At 45.3% G+C, this 21,785-nt stretch overlaps 1 protein-coding gene across 1 annotated transcript in view; it reads left to right on the forward strand.

Moving 5' to 3' along the window:
- FRAS1 (Fraser extracellular matrix complex subunit 1) overlaps positions 1-21,785 on the forward strand; it is an 843,167-nt gene that overhangs the window by 306,017 nt on the left and 515,365 nt on the right. The window contains exons 10-11 of the mRNA XM_082266873.1: positions 5,170-5,259; positions 14,022-14,060. Of these exons, the coding sequence (XP_082122999.1) occupies positions 5,170-5,259; positions 14,022-14,060 (129 nt within the window). The remainder of the gene's footprint in view (positions 1-5,169; positions 5,260-14,021; positions 14,061-21,785) is intronic.

Consider the following 21,785-nt stretch of genomic DNA (forward strand, 5'->3'; position numbering starts at 1 on the left):
AGCCAAATACAGGACCATTCTGGAAGAAAACCTGATGGAGTCTGCAAAAGACCTGAGACTGGGACGGAGATTTGTCTTCCAACAAGACAATGATCCAAAACATAAAGCAAAATCTACAATGGAATGCTTCACAAATAAACACATGCAGGTGTTAGAATGACCAAGTCAAAGTCCAGACCTGAGTCCAATCGAGAATCTGTGGAAAGAACTGAAAACTGCTGTTCACAAACGCTCTCCATCCAACCTCACTGAGCTCGAGCTGTTTTGCAAGGAGGAATGGGCAAAAATTTCAGTCTCTCAATGTGCAAAACTGATAGAGACATACCCCAAGTGACTTACAGCTGTAATCACAGCAAAAGGTGGTGCTACAAAGTATTAACTTAAGAGGGCTGAATAATTTTGCACGCCCAATTTTTCAGTTTTTTATTTGTTAAAAAAGTTTGAAATATCCAATAAATTTTGTTCCACTTCATGATTGTGTCCCACTTGTTGTTGATTCTTCACAAAAAATTACAGTTTTATATCTTTATGTTTGAAGCCTGAAATGTGGCAAAATGTCGCAAAGTTCAAGGGGGCCGAATACTTTTGCAAAGCACTGTATATTTATTCCTATGGATGAATCTCATAGGCAGATTGAGCAATAAAAATCTGTCCATCTGTTTAAAATAAAAGGTGCTAAACAAAAAAAAGGAATTTGCAAAAGGAAGAAGATACAGATTAATTGTAGGGAGGTTTACTCACTTGTATTGCAACAGGTAGTATCCATACATATGCTGTTTTGGACCCAAAGGGAGGGAATTATCAAATGCCTCCTTTGTAAATGCCCTTTTATAGCCCCAATCGTTTGATTGATTTGAGTGAAAAATGCTGCAGGTGTCTCCTCATACCTACCTGTTGTCCAAGACCGCATGCTGTGGTCTCCTCGTGGCTCCCTCTGCCTTCCGGAAGAGGACCCCGGCCATTGCCGCTACTTCTGGGTGCACCGATGACGCGGCACGCAGGCTGGGTGCCAAAACATATGGCGCTGCACATGCGCGCTGGGCTATCAGACCTGGAAATGATCCAGGACACCGCCAGCATGGGATAGCTAGTCCCCCGTAGCCGGGTGAAAACCACGGCCTGAAAGTTAGATGGGAATAGACCAAAGAAGACAAAAGAGTTCTCCTGACAGTCTGACCTTTGACCCCATGCCGGGAAGACAGTCTTGACAAAACCCATCCAGGATGACATGGGAGGACCAGCCATGAATTCTATGAACTAAAAACAAATAGCATTATACAACTGACAAGAATATCATGTTTATCCATAACCACAATCATTATTATTAGAAATAAGGAAATGTACAATAATTTAAAAAAGAAGGAGCCGTATACAAATTAAATTACAATATACTTCTGTGTATTGTTACAAAATACAAATACAATACAATTCTATGTGTATATCAAAAATTGTTACACTGTTTCCATACATATATTTTGTTGAGTTTGTCCATGCAAATAGCCATTCTATCCCAGGGCAAACAAACGTGAAACAATTTGTGTCCCCAGTTCCGTCAATTACGTTTAACAGAGCGAGATAATAATAATGATTGTGGTTATGGATAAACATGATATTCTTGTCAATTGTATTATTCTATTTGTTTTTAGTTCATAGAATTAATGGCTGGTCCTCCCATGTCATCCTGGATGGGATTTGTCAAGACTGTTTTCCTGGCATGGGGTCAAAGGTCAGACTTTCAGGAGAACTCTTTTGTCTCCTTTATGATGCTTTTCCACTACATGGAACCGTAACGGTTCGGCACGCTTTTGTGCTTTTCCACTGCTGGTACCGCATGGTATAAGGTCGGAACGGTTCGGTTCGGTTCGGTACGGTACGGTATAGGTTTGCTTTTCCACTGCATGGAACCGAATGGTACGGTACGGTACGGCTCTGAAAAAACAGTACCTACTCGATTGTGGTTCCAACAGGTACCAAACTGGTACCATATCCCACAATCCTTTGCATGCAGTCACTATTAGCCACTGATTGGTCAGAGAATCCCACCCACCCCGTTGTTATCCCACCCACTTAACTTTAGTACTACTTTAGTGGAAAAGCAAACCTATACCGTACCGTACTGAACCGTTCCGACACTATACCATGCGGTACCAGCAGTGGAAAAGCAAACCGGGCCAAGTAGAGCCGAGCCGGTACTAGCCGGTACTTGCAGTGGAAAAGTGCCATTAGTCTCTTCCCAGCCGACGACTGGGTTGTGGTTTACACCCGGCTACGGGCGACTGCCTATCCCATGCCGGCAGCGTCCCGGATCATTTCCAGGTTAGATGGGCCGACGCGCATGCCATATGTTTTGGCGCCCAGCCTGTGTGCCGCGTTATCAGTGCACCCGGAAGTGATGGCAGCGGCCGGGGACCTCTTCCAAATGTTAAGGGAGCCACGAGGAGACTACAGCATGCGGTCTTGAACAACGGGTAGGCATGAGGAGACACCTGCAGCATATTTCACTCAAATCAATCCAACAAATGGGGCTATAAAAGCACAATCACAAAGGAGGCATTTGATAATTCCCTCCCTTTGGGTCCAAAACAACAGGTCATGTATGGATACTACCTGTGGCAATACAAGTGAGTAAACCTCCCTACAATTAATCTGTATCTTCTTCCTTTTGCAAATTCCTTTTTTTTTTGTTTAGCACCTTTTACTTTAAACAGATGGACAGACTTTTATTACTCAATCTGCCTATAAGATTCATCCAAAGGAATAAATATATTTCCATTACACCACACCATTACAACAAAAATACTTTCATAAAATGTCAACCGTATGGAAACATTAGGTAACCCACAACATGCCCCACTCTTCCCGACAGTAATTTATAATTTAACAGTTCAAGGCATAGAAACCACAAAACACTATAACAATGAAGGTGGCCCTCCCCCATCCCATCCTCACAAGCAGGAGACAAGCACGAATGTTCCATTGAAAATTACGTTAGCAAACGGTCCATAATGAGGTCATTAGGAGCCATGCCTGAACAGTTCAGCCACATGCCCCATATCTTGGAAAACTTCTGTGGCGACCCCCTTTGCTGATAAATAACTTTCTCCATACGGAGAGTGGTACCCATCTGTTCCAACCACATCCCGTAAGTAGGGGGCTCCGGTGCTATCCAATGTCTCAGGATAAGTAATCGAGCCTGGAAGAGAGCCCGAGAGGCGGCCTCCCTCAAAAACCTATCCTCCACTATCTGATCTAGGACCCCCAAAATGCAGTGGTGAGGATCCCTAGGTATTTCCACCCCCAGGGCTTTAGTAATGGCAGATAACACAGTGGACCAATATCTATGCAGCTTTGGACATCTCCACAACAAATGAATCAGATCCCCTGTCTCCCTCCGGCATCGTCATTTATACTAAGTTTAAGCATCAAATACTGTTAGAATTATGATAATTTGGATGTTTTCCCCCTTTTTTCTGTTTTACAATTTTTTAATTATTCAAAAAAACCTTTTCTCTATACACCTATTTTCATTATACTGATTTTTCATTCACTTTTGCACTCATTCATCTTCATTTTTATTTTTTAGCATATGTTGAGCTAATCTGCATTTTCACACATAGATCTGTGATATCATTGGTGGCAGATCCATATAGATCTTCTTTGATGTTGTACAACACAGTCGTCCTATATGCCACAATGATTTCCAGTCTTTAGTTAACAAAATTTTTGACTTTCACTTTATCACTATCCTTTTCACTGTACACTTTTACTTTTTTTTTTTTTTTTTGCACGATTTTGCTTTGGTTTCACAAGCCACATTCTTGGTTTTTGCACTTTTCTCCTATTTTCCTTTTTTATATCTCTTATCACTTTGGAAAAGGGTTCACAAGCCAATTGCCCCAGGTGTATCCATCAGATCACTCCCCCCTTTTCATTTATTATTCAATCTAAATCCTTTTGTAAATTTTAATCTTACCTTCCATATTTGGGAATATTTCTGCAGGTAGATCCTCTACCATCCCATTATTTGTTCAAAATGTGACTCCTTGCAAGCCAGTCTTTTCACCTTACGTGGACTCTTGGAGGTCTTTTCCAGGATGATTCTGAACTAACAAAAAAGTCTCTGGTAAAAAGACACTCATCGGTGTAATGGTAAATATATAGGCTATATTTTTATAGCTATTTTTGATATGTCTTGTACAATGTACTTCTAATTTTATAATGTACTTGTAGACATCCCATAACTCCTGAGGAGACCACCACGGAATAGGTTGAAACGTGTAGTGATACCAATTTGTTGGTTGTGATTATTTTATCTATGTATCTCATGTCTTTTTCGATGGGTCAATATTGTAAACCAGAGCTTATATTTTATATGGAAACTTTTTAACCAAGTGTAAATTAAAAATGAATAATTTTATATCTTTAATCTCAAGAATTTTTTTGCTGCTAAAAAACCCCTGGGGGGTACCCTTTTCTTTTTTTTTTTCCAAAGGGGGGTACCCTTTTCTAGTGCCACCATTGATGGTGTCAGTTGGAGGAATAGTGCTCCATCATTGGTGTCAATGGAAAGAATTCTGCCCCATCGTTGATGTTAGTGGGAGAAATTGTGCCCTTTCATTAGAGTCAATGGGATGAGTAGTGCCACCATTGTTGGTGTCAGTTGGAGGAAATGTGCCCCATCATTGGTGTCAATAGAAAGAATTCTGCCCCATCATGGATGGGTTCTCCTGGTACTTCTCAAATTGCAGCTTACACAGGGTTTTTTTCCCTTTGTTCTCCAAGTCAATGGGTCAGTGGAGGAGCAAAGGGAAGATAAGTATAGCCAGCATTGGCCTTTATCTTTTTATTTTTTATTTTAAGGTAACAATAAGCTTCTATTTGTGATTTATTCATGCACACACTGTGCTTTCTTTCCTTCTGCTCATTATAAAGCCAACACCATTTGTGTTTATGTTACGTTAAGACACCTTTATGTATGTGGAGAATTGGCTTGGTGCTAATATGCTGAATTTGCTCATTTTTCATGGAGGGTCCTCCAGACAATTCTCCTTAAGATGAGTAAAGTGAAATCTTTACATTCCACAATTTAACTGCCGTTTACACAGTGAATAGCATTATCTCAGCAAAAGTACATTCTTCATACTACAATAATCTGCATTTCTTTATCAGGGTGAAGAATTAGTCCATTTTGAGGGCAAATGTTGTCCAGAATGTGTATTGAGCACTAGCTACTGCCTCCACAAAGAACATGACAAAGAGGTGAGAATTACAGCTTTTTCTGAATCGGTATTACACATCTATGGTGGAAAGGAAAATTATATTTTGAAGTAAACTTAAAATCAAGGGACCCAATGGTCTATTTTGTATGTATTTATGTGCTTGAGAGAGATTTTATCAATTTAATGCACACACATTGAACCATTTGTATTAAAATTTGTATTGTTTTAATCTGTACTTTTGTACTAACTTTGCACACCAGATATGCGGGGTGGTTTACCCAGACAAGAGACCAGACAATGTTAAACACCCTACCATGCTAATACTAGCCCACATACTCATTAGTTCTGGTGATTTTCCTTAAAAGCACTAATAACTGCTGATAGGTCCATGGTTCCAAAGCTCCCCCAGTGCACACAAAAGCATAGGTGTTGATTTACTGAAGAAAAAGTGGATGTTCGTTTTGCAAGGGAATTTTCACTTTGCAATGTAATTTCTCTTTCGTTCATTGAGGGACACAGCTCCCGATTCTTCTTAACCATTGGGTTCTACTGCCCCACTACAGGAGTAGGACACTAGGCAGGAAAAAGCTTGACTATGCCTAGGGGCAGTCCCAGGGGGTATACACCCACTCTCAGCTATAGACACTTTTTTTTCTGCCTAGTCAGGAGTAAGGACCTAGTTCCTTGCTGGGATCTCTGGTCCTGGCAATTTTTTCATTTTAAATCCTCTTATTATTTTGTTCCTGTGAGAACTACAATCAAGTGCCAGACTGGGCGGCGAACGGGATATTATAGATCCTTAGGGTCCACCTAGTCCAGGCAGGCAGAGCAGTTCCTGGTGTAGTAAGTATCTGCTCCCCCCAGCACACCTGGAGGGTTTTGGGTTGGACGTGGGCCCCTCCGTGGGATTGTCGGACCCCGGGTTTCCCCTCCCTTCAGCCCAGCCCCCCTAGAATTTCAGTCACTGTGGAACTTTCGGCCTCCACCGGGTGAGGTAATGAGCTGGCTTTGCCAGATGCTCTTAAGGGGAGCTGGTTTGAGTTGCTGATCGGGCTGACCGGGTTTTCCTGGTGCACAACGGGGGGTTGAGCAGGCTTCCCTGCCATCCTGGGGGGTTGGTGACTTAGGCAGGGATGTCCTCTGGGCTCCCTGCAGTGGTTGTTGGGCTGGGGGAGCTGATGTTTTTACCATCCATGGGTAGGCGCCTCACGTGGCTGGATCCGGCCAAAAATTGAGGCCACGTTTTTAGGGCCTACTCGTCAAAACCTATGTGAGGCAGCCCCTATGAGGATGGCTGAAGCCACTGCCTTTTGTTTTGGACATCCACCTTCCCCTCCGCTGCCCCTAAGCGATCGGCTCTACTGGGGCTTGCGTCCTTGTGGCCAGGCGCCCTTTTAAGGGAGCTATGTCCTATTATGTCCTCTATGGAGGGCTCAGAGGGTGACCCCCTTGTTTTTAGTGGGGTCCGATAGGTGGTCTATTCGTGGATCTTTGGCCGGCGTCCCTTTTGCTGGATCGCAGTCGGCAGCCTCCCCTGATTGTAATGTTTTTTGGGTGAGTTCAGTATATATTGACACTACTGGGTCTGCGTCCACGCATCCTGAGTGCTCAGTTAGTGAGGATGATTCCTCTACTCCTCTAGCCACGCTTAAATAGGCGCTGGTGGATGCACTGTTTGTGTCAGTACTTGAAATGTAAAAATGGAGGTTGAGGCTGATGCCGCGTCGGAGGCACTGGTTCCTTTTGGCACCCACAGGCCCTCCAAAGTGGCGAGGGTGTTCCTCTTTCTGCTTACCTTGACAACATTGTTACAAACAGGGGGGTTGTCGAAATCACAGTGGTTGCTAGGCGTTTTTTGCTTGCGGTATCCTTATGGGGATTTAGTGTGTAAAAGGTCAAATTGAGTTACCTTTATCCCGGTTGAGGAGTCCCCGACCTTTGCAGGTCCAGCTAATTGGTTGCTCTGGCCCGCCATATGTGTGCTGTGGCTGGTTCGGCAATGAGGCTGGTAATTATTATTGCCCTGTTGTCGCAAACTCTGCCCGAGTGGGCTAAGCTTTTACGCCAGAACCTGGAGGGAGAATAGCTTCCCCTGTCTTTGCGGAGCTGGTCCAGGGGCTAGTTTGTCTGTGATGCCTCTTTGAATGCGGCTCCTTTGATTTCTAGGCTGTCTGTATCAGCAGTGGTCCTTCGGCGTATTATCTGGCTGAAATGCTGGGCTGGGGACTAGACTTCTAAAAAGACCTTATCTCCCTCTTGTATGTGGTCGCCTGTTTGGAGCTTCCTTGAATGACATCAGTAAGAGTCTCACGGGGGGGGGGGGGGGGGGGAGAGTATTCTTCATCCACAGGCTACCAAGGGCAAGGAGCCCCGTCGTTGTCTCTCAGGATCTCAAGATTAGGGATCAGAAGTCATGGCCTCCACCAGAGGTTCCAAGAGGACCTGGTCTGGCAAGCCACGAGCGGGCTCTTCAAGACTTGAGCACAAGGCTGCCTCTGCATGAAAGAGCACCCTCACCCGTACCGTCTTCGCTGGTTTCTGGATCCATGAACTTCCCAAGTTTGGTCTTGTCCTCCGGAAAGCTTTTTTCCCTTCCAACCTGCACTTGTCCCCAGATCACTTAAGGGTTTTTTTTGGGGCTGTGCAAGACTTGTTATATCAAGGAGTGATTGTTCCGGTTCCGACTTCCGGACATTTTTTAAAGGGTTTTTTACTCAAACCTCTTTACAGTCCCCAGGAAGGAAGGCAAGGTACGTCCAATTCTGGACCTCAAGGCGCTAAGCTGCTTTGTGCGAGTACAGAAGTCCTGTATTGATCAATTTACATGGTAGTGGCATCCCTACATCAGGGGGATTTCTTCTTGCTTCTTTCAACATCAAGGACTCCTACCCGCACATTCTAATATGTGCTGGTCTCCAGCGTTTTGCCGTGGACGAGGAGCATTATCAGTTTGTGGTGCTGACCTTTGGTCTCACCTCCATACCTCGGGTCTTCACAGGAGTGTTGGCCCCGGTGCTGGCATTGTTTCAATCAGCGGGGGATCGCGGTACTGGGATACCTGGACAATCTTCTTCTGCGAGCAGAGTCTCCAACTGCTCTGATGGACTACTGGAGATTGTACTGCGAACTCTGAGGGAGTTCGGTGGGATCCTAAACATTCAGGAGTCTGCTTTGGTTTTGTCCTTTCTGGGTCTGACTCTGGACTCGGCCCCAGCCAGATTGTTTTTTCCTCTGGAAAAACTCAATACATTGCAGAAGGCAATTCAGCTTCTGTTCTTCAGCAGGCGGTCATCCCTCCGGGTTTGCATGCGCGTGCTGGGCCTGATGGTGTACACCCTTGAGGCGGTCTGTTTGCACAGTTCCATACAAGATCTCTGCTAAAGAGATTCTGGTGAAATGGGTCAAGGATCCACAGTCTTTAGAGGTGGCTTTACTCTCTGGCATTTCGACAGGGAAAATCCTTCTCCTCCTGTTCTGGATGATTGTCTCCACGGATGCCAGCCTGTCCAGGGTGGGGAGGCGTCCTCAGCACAGATGGGTTTAGGGGGTTTGGACTCTGGCAGAGCCCAGACTGTCGATTATTGTACTGGAACTCCAAGCCATCAGACTTTGTCTGGCTCATTGGACAATCGTCTTCAGGAGTGTCCGGTGCAAATTCGTTTGGACAATGCTATGGCCGTGGTCTATGTCAATCACCAAGGGGGCACAAGAAGTGTCCTAGCGGCTCGGTAAGTAGCCGACTGATTCTTTCCAGCCCTCTCAAACTTCTGTGCAGGATTTAGGCAGAAGGGATTCTGGTTATTCTAGTGGCTCCAGACTGGCCTCGCTGGTCTTGGTATGCTGATCTGATATGGCTGGTGGCCGATGCTCCTTGTAGACTTCCTCTGAGGGAGGATCTGCTGTCCCAAGGACCAATTTTCCATCCTTCTTTACGGTCGCTGGCGTTAACGGCTTGGCTGTTAAACGCCAGGTGCTGAAGCGTGGAGGTTTGTTTGAATCAGTGATTCCTACGCTGTTAAAAGCTTGGAAATCTGCCTCTAGGAAGATCTACCATTGTACGTGGAAGACGTCCATTGCGTGGTGTGAGTCTCTTGGGATCATCCTCCTTCTCAGTGGATCGGATCCTAACCTTCCTTCAACAGGGGATGAACACAAATTGGCCTTGAGTACCATCAAGGGCCAGGTATTGGGTTTTGACGGCCTTTTTCCAACGACCTTTGGCCACACACTCCCTGGTGCTTACCTTTTCTTCAGGGTGTCCGACATTTGGTTCCTTCAGTGTGGGTTCCGTTGCCACCCTGGAATCTTAATGTGGAGCTTTGAAAATATTGGGGAGGTTTCCCTGCTTACGTTGCCTCAGCAGGTGGCCTTCTTTGGTGGCTATCACCTCTGCATGCAGGGTGTCGGTACTGACAGCGTTATCCTGTCGTTCACCTTATGGTGCTTCACAAGGATTAGGTGGTGCTTTGCCTCTGTCCGTGATTCCTTCCTAAGGTGGTCTCTGACTGTTATTTGAATGTAGACATTGTGTTGCCTTTTCTGTGTCCCAGGCCTAAACGTCTGAAGGAAATTGCCTTGAATGTCTTGGATGTGGCCTGGGCAATTAGGGTGTACCTGGCAACTGCGGAGTCTTTTAGGAAGCCAGACTCTCTATTTGCGCTCACGAAAGGACCTCACAAAGGGTTGTCTGCTTCTTCTGCTAACATTTCCAGATGGATCAGACAGATGGTGGTTCAGGCCTATTGCATCAGGGGTCAGGTTCCTCCTTTCCCTGTTTAGGCGCACTCTATTAGGGCGCTTAGTGTCTCCTGGGCTTTCCGTCTTCAAGTGTCAGTGACGCAGGTTTTGCAAGGTGGCCACCTGGTTGTCGGTGCACACTTTTACAAAGTGGTTGTGTTGGCATCTGCGGATGTTTCTTTTGGCTGCAAGGTTTTGCTGGCTGCTGTTTAGAGGACCTGGTCCTCTTTGAGGGTTTATTGTTTTTCAGGTGAGCTCAAGTTGTTTATGGTTGAGCTCTATCTTACCTGGTTGGCTATGGTTAGCGTTGTGAATTTTTTTTCTGATGTTTTCCCACCCCTTATGTTTAACACTGCTTTGGGACATCCCAATGGTTAGGAAGAATCAGGAGCTGTGTTTGTAAATGAACGAAAGAGAAAATGGGATTTTTGACTTACTGTAAAATCCATTTCTCTTGACGGACACAGCACCAACCCCTCTGTGGAGATGGCTTTCTTCTGACACTGCTTGTAACAAAACTGAGTGCCTATAGTTGAGAGTGCCCAGTCTCCGAAGATAGGGGATCATGCTCTGCTTCAGTATGTTATAGTACATGTTGGCATTCATGATTCCCTCAATGAACTGTAGCTCCCCAGTGCCGGCAGCATCCATGCAGCCCCAGACCATGACACTCCCACCACCAGGCTTGACACTTGTCTTTGTACTCCTCACCTGGTTGCCGCTACACATGCTTGACACCATCTGAACCAAATAAGTTTATCTTGGTCTCATCAGACCACAGGACACGGTTCCAGTAATCCATGTCCTTAGTCTGCTTGTCTTCAGCAAACTGTTTCTTTCTTGTGCATCTTCTATAGAAGAGGCTTCCATCTGGGATGAAAGCCATGTAGACCAATTTGATGCAGTGTGAGGCTTATGGTCTGAGCACTGACAGGTTGACCCCCACCCTGTCAACCTCTCCAGAAATGCTGGCAGCACTCATACATCTATTTCCCAAAGACAACCTCTGGATATGATGCTGAGCATGTGCACTCAACTTCTTTAGTCGACCATGGCGAGGCCTGTTCTGAGGGAAACCTATCCTGTTAAACTGCTGTATGGTCTTGGCCACCGTGCTGCAGCTCAGTTTCAGGGTCTTAGCAATCTTCTTATCACCTAGGCTATCTGTATGTAGAGGAACAATTCTTTTTTTCAGATCCTCAGAGAGTTTTTTGCCATGAGGTGCCATGTTGAACTTCCAGTGACCAGTATAAGAGAGTGAGAGCGATAACACCAAATTTAACGCACTTGCTCCCCATTCACACCTGAGACCTTGTAATGAGTCACATGCCACCAGGGAGGAAAAATGGCTAATTGGGCCCAATATGAATATTTTCTCTTAGGGGTGTACTCACTTTTGTTGCCAGCGGTTTAATCATTAATGGCTGTGTGTTTGGTGGGGACAGCAAATTTACACTGTTATACAAGCTGTACACTCACTACTTTACATTGTGGCAAAGTGTCATTTTTTCATTGTTGTCACATGAAAAGGTACAATAAAATATTTACAAAAATGTGAGGGGTGTACTCACTTTTGTGAGATACTGTATACTGAAATACAGTATTACATTTTTATTATTATAGTATTATAGTAAATAAAGCCACAAGCCTGCAGGCAGAAGATGACGATGGCCATCTTGGTACACCCCGCACTGCTCAGCTTCAAACTAATTACAGTATATAGTGAAATAGACTTTTACACTCGGTTGCGGTGAAATAATGGGTAGCGGTATCTCTAATGGGTAGCGGTAGTCTGATAGAATCCCGGCCGTAGATGAATCAAATTATCTATGGGTTGGCTAATTGTACCCAAGGCTATCCATCGATGGACTTAGGGTGGAAGCAGCATATCGGATTTGTACATTGTGACAGGAAGTCAGGTAAATCTGGGGATGTAGTCACAGAGAGGAGACACATTCCCACCTGGTTTGGAAAGTTCACTAATTACTATAGGGTGTCGGCTGCCAAAGGCAGCAGGAAGGTGTAAAGAAGTTGAAAGGCCTTCAGCTGTTCGGAATGAGGAAATGAAGGCCTCTATAATTTGTCCAGAGGAAGTCTATGGATTGCTGCCTCCAAAAGCTGTCTCCTGAAGCCATGTGGGCTGGGAGAAGGAGGACAGTCAGATGAGTGCCTCCCGACAAGCTGTGTGGGCATGGGAGAAGACCCCCTGAAGTAATGTGTGCTAAGGAGGGTAACCAAGTGTGAAGACCTCTCAAAGGTAAAAGACATCAGATATCCAGAGGGCTGGGTGCATGTATCGCAATTGCTTCTGTGGTCGGGCTGGCATGCTTATTGAAGTATTATAGAAGTTGCAGAAGATACACTTCCATGGCTGGGATGACTATGGAAAGACTATGCTTGTGTGAAGAGATTATAAATGGACTATTGAGTGTCCGCTGTAGGACAAGAAAGTCTGTCCAACAGTAGGTTGGAGACAGACTCTTAGGTAGGTTCCAGTGTGTGAAGGTAGCCGCCCACCGTGGCAAGGATTTGTTTTGTTTTATTTTATTTTGGCTGTTTTGATGCTTGCACCGGTGTGAAGAAAAATTGCAAGAATAAACCTCATACACTGTTTTTAGAACCACTTCTCGGCTATCCTAATGTGTAAATGCACCCCCCCAAGGGGTCATCCACGCCTACCACCGAGCTAATCCCTCACAACATGCAATTCAATAATCACTGTGATCCCCTGGCAGGGATGGCTCCCTATGCCCCCCCCTCTCCCATTGGTAGAACACAATAACTCTGTGGTAGGAATTCCCACAGCAACAGTGACTATGTTGATGGGGGAATGGAGCAATTTTCTTTCCTGCAACCTGTGGAAAATCGCAACATCTATGGCCTTCCTTAGTAGTGCTGCATCCTTGGTTGTGTCTTGGTAACCTTGCTTTGAGTCTTTTTGAACCTTTCTGAAATCAATGGGCTTCCTGCAGTCTTTAAAGTGGAGTTCCATCCTATTTTTGAACTTTGCACCTTCCGTTAGATTAAACGATCCTGAAAAAGAATTGGATAGTTATATATTTTTTTTGTTTCTCTAACCTATTTTTCATAAAATTAACTTACCTTCCTTCCACTTCCTCCTCCTGCGGCCGCGGCCCCCGACGTCACTTCCTCCTTTGCATTGACTCCTGGGAGATGAGCGTCATCAAATCCAGGAGTCAATGCGCCTGCACCGGTGTCCCTCGTCACTTCCAGTGCAGGCGGTGCATTCCCTGCTGATGGATTAAAACAGCTTCTGGGCATGCGCAGAACCAGCTGCGGGATGACGCACCTGCCCTGGAAGTGACGAGCAGGGCATTCTGGGACTCCGACATCACGGAAGAGGACACGAAGAGGGACGCTCCGGCTTCAGCTGCCCACACCGGAGATGGCAGCGCTGGTAAGTTTTTCTTCTTACAGGTAAGCTAAACAGGGGACAGTTCAGAGGCCAGTGTTGCTTAAATGCACTAGCCCTGACTGTCCTAGGGGTATTTTTTGTTAAAAATTTTTTTTAGGGTGGAACTCCGCTCTAAAGTCAGACACCTACTTTGTTCCTGGTGGACAGAGAGAATGTGATCTAGGCTTTTCGTCACATGTGGAACCTTGAATTCAGCAGTTATTTTATTCAGGGCAAGGGAGGTATAATTTTCACGCAAATAGTAATGTGACCTGGTTATGTTGATATGTATTGATTCAGGGGAAGTGTGAATTGTATGGATAGATCCACGTTAACTTGCAGTATTCTAGTTTATTGCTATTTTAATCCTGACATATTACAGTTATATTTTTTTAACAAGATAGACTACTCCTTTCCTTTTTGTTAACTCAACTGCATGCATGATTGATTCCTAAATCTAGATTCATGTAAACATTAAGGCAGGAGACCCTTAAATCCTGCCAGGCAGTTAAAATGGCTGTGTTTTGTAACTCTTGGGACTGAGTATTAGATAACGCTGGAATGTGCTTTATTGGAATGTTTGTAATACATCTGATAACTATGCTTACAGAACATACTTTACTCATGGAGGTATTTCTTTTTGTCTGCAGGAATCTCCTTCAGATTTGAGTGGAGTTAAACATTTGATGGTAAGTAGTGATACTATAAGGATACATTTATATTCAGATCCAGCACAGATTAGCTGATGTCAAAAAAGCGTAAAGCAAAACTCAGCTGCTGTTTGTTTTCAGTATACCAATACGATGTTTGAACATGATCTCTATACCTTGAGTGGCTGAGGAGTCAAGGCTTTTTTTTTTTTTTTTTTTAAATAGTTGTGAATCTCGTAGGGCCATTTGTAACCATGCCTGGTTAGTAACCCAGACCATAAACATCCAAATGGAGTACCAGACTAAATAGTAAAGGAGTCTAAAGGATTTTAATAATTCATCATATGAAATCTTAAAACATCCAAAGCATTTTGAGGGCCAATAACACTCCACTTCATCAGGGTTAGAAAACAAATATAAACATTGTGAATATAGGGTGAAACAAGAATAACCCCCTTAAATTACATTATATACGCACATATAGGATTCAAATAAAAATGATTATCCTTAAAAAAAATATTTGCTGTAAATTCATGCTGTATAAAGCAATGTAATATTTGATGAAACAAGAATAATTAGCATAGGACTAAATAAAACAATAAAATAACCAATAGTATTAAAGAGAGAATGTTTTGGAAATCCAACAATACATTTATTAATTACGTCCATGAAGGTATGAAGTAAACCAGTGTACACAAATTAGCCTACATCTCTTAGGTTATAAACTCTAATGAGCAGGGCCCTCTGATTCCTCCTGTATTGAATTGTTTTGTAACTGTACTCCCATTGTAAAGTGCTGCACAAACTGTTAAGGCTATATAAATCCTGTATAATAATAATAATAATAAAAACAAATACGTTTAATAGCCAGAATAATGAGTTATGCAGCAGGACATACTGTATTCGAGAACAACATATGGTGTGTGTGTATAATCATTATGACTCTGCGGCATTGTGTATAAAATGTAAAAACATAGCTCAGTGGACTTTAACATGGCTTAGATGACAGTGAAATGAAAAATCAGATAGATCTGTATTGGATAATAGTGATAAAATGTTTCAGAAAGAGCACTAAAATAGTATGTAGCTTTAGCTTGCTGGTAAATCACTAGAACATTTGTGCAGCATAAAGTTTAGGTAGAAACAGCAAACGCCTGTCAGTGCTGCTAATGACTGTTTAGATGCAAAAAAGTGTCAGGGCAAGAAGTATTCGGACAGATCTGGGCGTTGAAAGGTAGGGAAGGCACTGAGATTCAGTGAAGAATGGTACCTTTTATTATATGAGCAGTCTTTCCAGAGCAAGTCAGCTTGTTGAACAGATTTGGTTTTGTCCCCTGAAATAATTATTTAAATTCCAGGGCCTCTTGATGATATCTTTTTGGAGGATAGCAGACCAAAACAGTCCATTGTTCCCTTCAAAGTTACAGTTGTTATTTTCAGTGGCGTGGTATGAGTTCTGATCAGTCCTAAATCAAGTTTTTGTAAATATTTGACAGAGATGCTTTACCACATGTGATATTTTGGTGTATGTTTTTCTCTCTCATTTAGTCTGGTGTTAGCACACACATCTAAAACCTGCGTCTATATGAAATTAAAAGACATTTGCATATAAATGCATGTAACCATTTTTCAGCGGTGCCATTCACACTAAACTTTTAGGCTTCTTCCAGACAGGCAGGTGGATCTCTCTGCTGATCCCTGCTGAGCAGGCGGATGACAGGTCCGTGGCTGATCCGCCTATGCAGAGCGGACACAGGCACAGCCCGCTTTCCTCTATGCGTGGGTCAGATGGATACGGACAGCCTGTCCATTTCCATCTGACTGCCATTTGATCTGCCAGGCAGATGGGGAATGGATTCCCTATCTGTTTGTTTCTAGGAAATGCAATCGTATTGGATGTCGGAAGACATCAATGGACACATGTCCGTTGATATCCGCCGCTCCATAGAGTGCAGTGGATGGTCTGATTAGGTCCTCCTAAAAAACTGATAAGTGGACCTGATCGGCTAGCCCGTTAAGAAAGGAGCCTTACCTGCAATGAGGTGCAGTCAAGTTTGATGTGTTTAGAGAAGATAGAATTTTGTATGTCCAGGGTTTGATTAGACACTCTAAATGTGTGTAAATGCATGCAGAGAAATGCAAATCCTTTAGAAGGTAAAACAGCCCATCTGTGTATTTAGCGGTTTGCCTAGAGTTCAGCTTTTAACACTGTAATGGCAGAGGTAAATGCACCTTCACCTAAAAAGTATTTCAAACAGCGGTTTTAAAAAGGATTGGCACATCTTTTCATCATCATGAAAACTCATTTGAGTTTTAGGCTGAAGAGTTCCTACTCTTATAGCATTGTGACTAGGTTCCCTTCAGGTTGAAACACATAAGCATATTTTGGTGCTTTTATGTGTTCATAGAAAGTTTCAAAGTCTTTTTGAGAGATGGCTAGGTGTTCTGAATGTTTTTGCACTGGTTGAAGAGTGGGTTTAGTTCTTTCTTTATATCATGGCAACCAATGCTTCAGTGAGCCTGTGGTCTTCACTGGATGGTTAGAAGGTATGTGGATCACTGTTGCTAGGGTACAATAAATTCATGTAAAGTAGAATTATAGGAAAAACTTTTTCTCTATTGTTCATTGTCAGACGCAGCTCCATATTCTTCTTAACCATTGTGTTATACTGTCCCCTACAGTCCCTGAAAGCATACACCCACTCACTCTGCAATAGGATTCAGTTTGTTTCTGCTTAGTTTTGGAGTAGGACCTAGTTCCCGGCTGGGACTTCGCTCTTAGCTTGTTTTTTTTTTTATTTAAAGGGAACCTTTGTTAAAATTTTAATTTTTTAGCTAGTTATGCCCCGCTCTAGGCCTCGCCACGACAGAGCCCCAATGGACAAGGGCTGAATGGACAAGGGCTGGCCTGCGAGTGAATCACCTCTCCGGGACACACACGACCTGGTTTGGCCTGAGTCGCAGCATGTCCCTTGGCCGTCAGCACCCCCACCTTGAGTAGAGAGGTAGTCTGTCCGGAGTGGCACCCACCCGATTGTCGTTGGTATGGGGAGTAGTGTCCCCCCATAGCTCTTGCGGTCTCGGGGGGGGGACGTGGGCCCCTACTTGGGATGGCCAGACCCCCGGGTTCCCTTCCATTTCCCTCAGCCCCTCTAATAGTCAAGGTTGTCTTTTGGCCCCAACCTATCCCCATACCCCCCCCCCGGGTTAGGTAGGAACTGGCTTTGCCAATTGCTCCAGTAGGGGGGGGGTGGATTCGGTTGTTGATGACTGGGCTGTCCGAATCGACACAGGGTCTTTGAGCAAGTTCCCAGCCCCCTGGGGGTTGATGACCTGGGCAGGGATGTCCTTTGGGCTCTCTGCTGTGGTTATAGGCTTGGGGGGGGAGCCGATGTTTCTTCATCCGAGGGTCTGCGACCCCTGGGTCGAGCTGAAACTTTAGTCCACGTCTTTGCGGCCTACTCGAGGCTGTCCAGGTACCTGATCCGTGCTGACTGAGATGAGGTGCCTGACCGAGCTGACCAAGATGAGGTGCCTGACCAAGCTGACCGGCGGATGCCTCACGCAGCCGGATCGGGCCAAAAATTTAGGCCACAGCTTGCGGCCTACTCGCAGCTTACGGAGCTGGGTGTCTGAGTGACTGACCAAGCTGTCCGGGGGACTGACCAAGCTGTCCAAGCTGCTAACCGAGCTGTCCAAGCTGCTGATCAAGCTGACAGAGCTGACGGCGGACTCGCGACTGGATCGGGCCCCACATTTAGGCCGACTCGCCTCTGGCTGTCCGAGCTGCAGACCGAGCTGTTGACCATTGTTGTGTGGGGGTACTCTGCCTGCGTGTACAGTATGTGTCACAGCGGGCCCCCTTTTCCTCTTTATAGGGGGCTATGTCTTTTATGGTGGGTGAGCCTTGGGTCTAATAGGGGTCCTTTTGTTGAGCTTTAGCCAGCGTCTCCTTACGGTACTGTGGTCGGCCACCTCCCCTGCTTGTTATGTTCTCAGGGTGAGCTTAGCATATTGCGACTCTACTTATTCTGCGTTCACGCACTTCGGGTGCTCTGCGGTGAGGATGTCTCCTTGTTTTTTACTGCACATGCGCATGCAAGGGGGCTGGAGAATGCATTGATTGTATTGGTGCAGAAAATTTTAACATGGGGGCTTCGGTCTCCTCGGGGCCCACAGATCCCCTAAAAGTGGCAAAGGTACTCCCTTTTCCCACCTACTGTGACAAAATTGTCGCGAGTCAGTGGAGTTGTTCTAAACGCAATAATGGTAACCATCATGGTGTGGCTGAAAAGCTGGTCAGCGGACCAGGCTTCTAAAAAGGCTCCATTAGATCTCCCCTTTAAGGGGGACCGCCTATTTGGGTCATTTTTGGATGAACTGATCAAAGGACTTACAGGTGGGAAGAGTACTCTTCTTCCTCTATCCGCTAAGGGCAAGTCACCGCGTAAAAGATGGGGCCCTTATTTTTCAGCACACAGGCGGCCACTACGTGCCTTCGGCACACAGGAGAAAGGACCTAAGCCATTTAGGTCATCTAGGGGTTCCAAGAAGACGTGGCCGGGTAAGCCGAGATCAGGCCCCTCCAGATCTGCGGACAAATCTCCGTCAGCATGAAGGGACGCCCTCACCTGTATCTGGGGTGGAGGGACGTCTTTGTTTTCTGTCCAGAACCAGGGACCTCCATGATTCAGGACAAATGGGCCCACGTGCTGCTCCGATCAGGTTACAAGATCGAGTTCAGGTCCCGACCATCGGACAGATTCTTCCCATCTAATCTACACCTATCTTCAGATCGATTAAGGGATCTACGAGGGTGGTACAAGATCTGCTGTCGCAAAGGGTAATTGTGCCGTTTCCCTCTTTTAAGGGTTTTATTCAAACCTGTTTACTGTTCCCAGGAAAGAAGGGAAAGTGCGTCCAATTCTGGACCTCAAGGCTCTGAATCGCTTTGTGCGGGTAGAGAGGTTTCGAATGGAGTCCATTCACACGGTAGTGGCGTTCCTACACCAAGGGGGCTTTTTGGCCTCTATTGATATGGAGGATGTATATCTGCACATCCCTATTTATGCTGGACACCAGCGTTTTCTTCGCTTCGCTGTAGGAGAGGAACATTATCAATTTGTGGAGTTACCCTTTGGTCTCGCCTCCACCCCCATGGTCTTCACCAACGTGTTGGCTCTGGTATTGGCATTACTGTGACAGCGGGGGATTGCAGTACTAGGGTACCTGGAGTTCGGTTGGACCATCAATTTCCAGAAAATCTGCTCTGGTCCCAGCCTCCAAAATGGTTTATTTGGGACTGACTCTGGACTCTTGTGTTTCTTCCCCCGGAAAAGCAGCAAAATTTGCAGAGAGCTGATTGCTGTTATCCAGCACTTTGTCCTCATTGCAGACTTGCAAGCAGGCTCTAGGCCTGATGGTGTCTAGGTTTGGGTCGGTTCCCTTTGCTCAGTTCCACACGAGACCTCTGCAAAGAGGTATTATTGTCAAGTGGAACAAGGATCCAAAATCTTTGGAAAATCTGATTAGATTGAGTCAAAACGCAAGAAGTGCTCTTCTGTGGTGGCTGGGGGGGAGGGGGGGGGTACTTGGAGAGCTGTGTGTCCAGAGGATCTGGACTCTGAAAATATTCTGGAGCTCAGAGCGATAAAGCTTTGCTTGAGTCACTGGACAAATCTTCTGGGTTGTCCAGTTCGGATTCAGTCAGACAATGCCACGACCGTGGTTTATGTCAATCATCAAGGGGGCACCAAGAGTGTCCTGGCGACCTGGGAGCTGGCCGAGATCTTAATATGGGCAAAAAATGTTGTTCCAGCCCTCTCTGCCGTGCATATACCCAGAGTAGAGAACTTGCAGGTGGATTACTTGAGTTGTTAGGTTTTGGATCAGGGGGAATGGTCCCTGCACCCAGAGGTGTTTCCTCTGTTGTGTATCTGGTGGGGGACACCAGATGTAAACCTGTTCATTTCTCGGCTCAACGAGAAGGTACAGAGGTTTGTAGCCAGGTCTCAGGATCCACTGGCCGATGCCACAGATGCACTGGTGGCTCCTTGGAGTCAGTATTGGCTGATCTATGCGTTTCCTTCACTGAAACTTCTGCCTAGGCTTCTGCGCTTAATAGAGGTGGAAGGCATTCCGGCCATTCTGGTGGCACCAGACTGGCCTCGCCGGTCTTGGTGTGCAGATCTGGTAAGGTTGGTCGCTGGAGCTCCTTGGAGACTTCCTCTCAGGGAAAATCTGTTGTCTCAAGGGCCGATCTTCCATCCTGATTTACAGTAGCTGGCTTTAACGGCGAGGCTGTTGAAAGACAGGTATTAAAGGATAGGGGTCTTTCTGATTCCTTCAATGTTGAAGGTTAGAAAATCTACCTCCAGGAAGATTAATCATTGTACGTGGAAATCGTACATCTCATGGTGTGGGATATGCATTCTTTGATTCGCACTTTTATCCAGGGAGTTCGTCTTGTGGCTCCTCCGATACGGTCCCAGTTATCTCCGTGGGATCTTAACTTGGTACTGTCTGTTCTTCAAAAACCTCCCTTTGAAAACTTAGGGAGATTCCTCTGCTTATACTGTCACAGATGGTAGCCTTTTTGGTGGCTATTACCTCTGCCTGCAGAGTGTCTGAATTGGCGGCGCTGTCCTGTTGTTCTCCTTCTCTGGTGGTCCACAGAGATTAAGTGGTACTTCGACCTAACCAGACGTTTCTTCCTAAGGTGGTTTTTGATTTCCATTGAATGAAGACATTGTTCTGCCTTCACTCTGTCCTAAGCCCAAGCATCCCAAGGAAATTTCCTTGCATTCTTTGGCTGTGGTTTGGGCAATTAGGGTTTGCCTGGTGATTACTGAGTCTTTCAGGAATCAGACTCTTTTTGTTCTCACGGAAGGACCTCGGAAGGGATTGGCTGCGTCTGCTGCGACCATATCCAGATGGATCAGGCAGACGATGGTACAGGCGTATTCACTTAAGGGTCAGGTTCCACCTTTCCCTGTGAAGGCACATTCTGCTGGGGTGCTGAGTGCCTCTTGGGCCTTTCGTCATCAGGCATCAGTAGTACAAGTTTGCAAGGTGGCAATTTGGTCGTCTGTGCACACGTTCACTAAATTCTAGAAGTAGATGTGTTGGCATCCTCGGATGCTTCTTTTGGCCGCAAGGTTTTGTAGGCTGCTGCTTAAAAGAGCAATTTTTATCTTTGAAGGTGTACAGTATGTTGTTTCTAGGTGAGCTCCAGTTGTTTCTGGTTGAGCTCCATTTTACCTGGTTGGCTAAGTTTTTAGCCTTTGGGGAATTACATTCTTTCTCTGCGTTGTTTTCCCACCCCTCATGCAAATACTGCTTTGGGACGTCCCAATGGTTAAGAAGAATATGGAGCTGCATCTGTCAATGAACGATAGAGAAAACAGGATTTTTGACTTACCTTAAAATCCTTTTCTCTGAAGTTCATAGAGAGACGCAGCACCCGCCCCTCTATTTCTGAGTGGGTTGGGGTTTTTTGCCTCTGATACTGGTTGCAACAAAACTGAATCCTCTAGCAGAGTGAGTGGGTGTATGCCTTCAGGGACTGCCCCATTGCCGAGTGTCCTACTCCTGTAGGGGGAAGCATGACCCAAATGGTTAAGAAGAATGTGGAGCTCCGTCTGTCAATGATCTTCAGAGTAAAGGATTTTACTGTAAGTCAAAAATCTATTTTTTTCCATTTTGGATAGAGTACGGGAAAGGTTATAACCCCTGTCAGGTTTTTTTTATGTCATCTGTGTCCCA

This window comes from Pelophylax lessonae, assembly GCF_965119305.1.
Source record: "Pelophylax lessonae genome assembly, chromosome: 1".
Taxonomy (NCBI): Eukaryota; Metazoa; Chordata; class Amphibia; order Anura; family Ranidae; genus Pelophylax; species Pelophylax lessonae.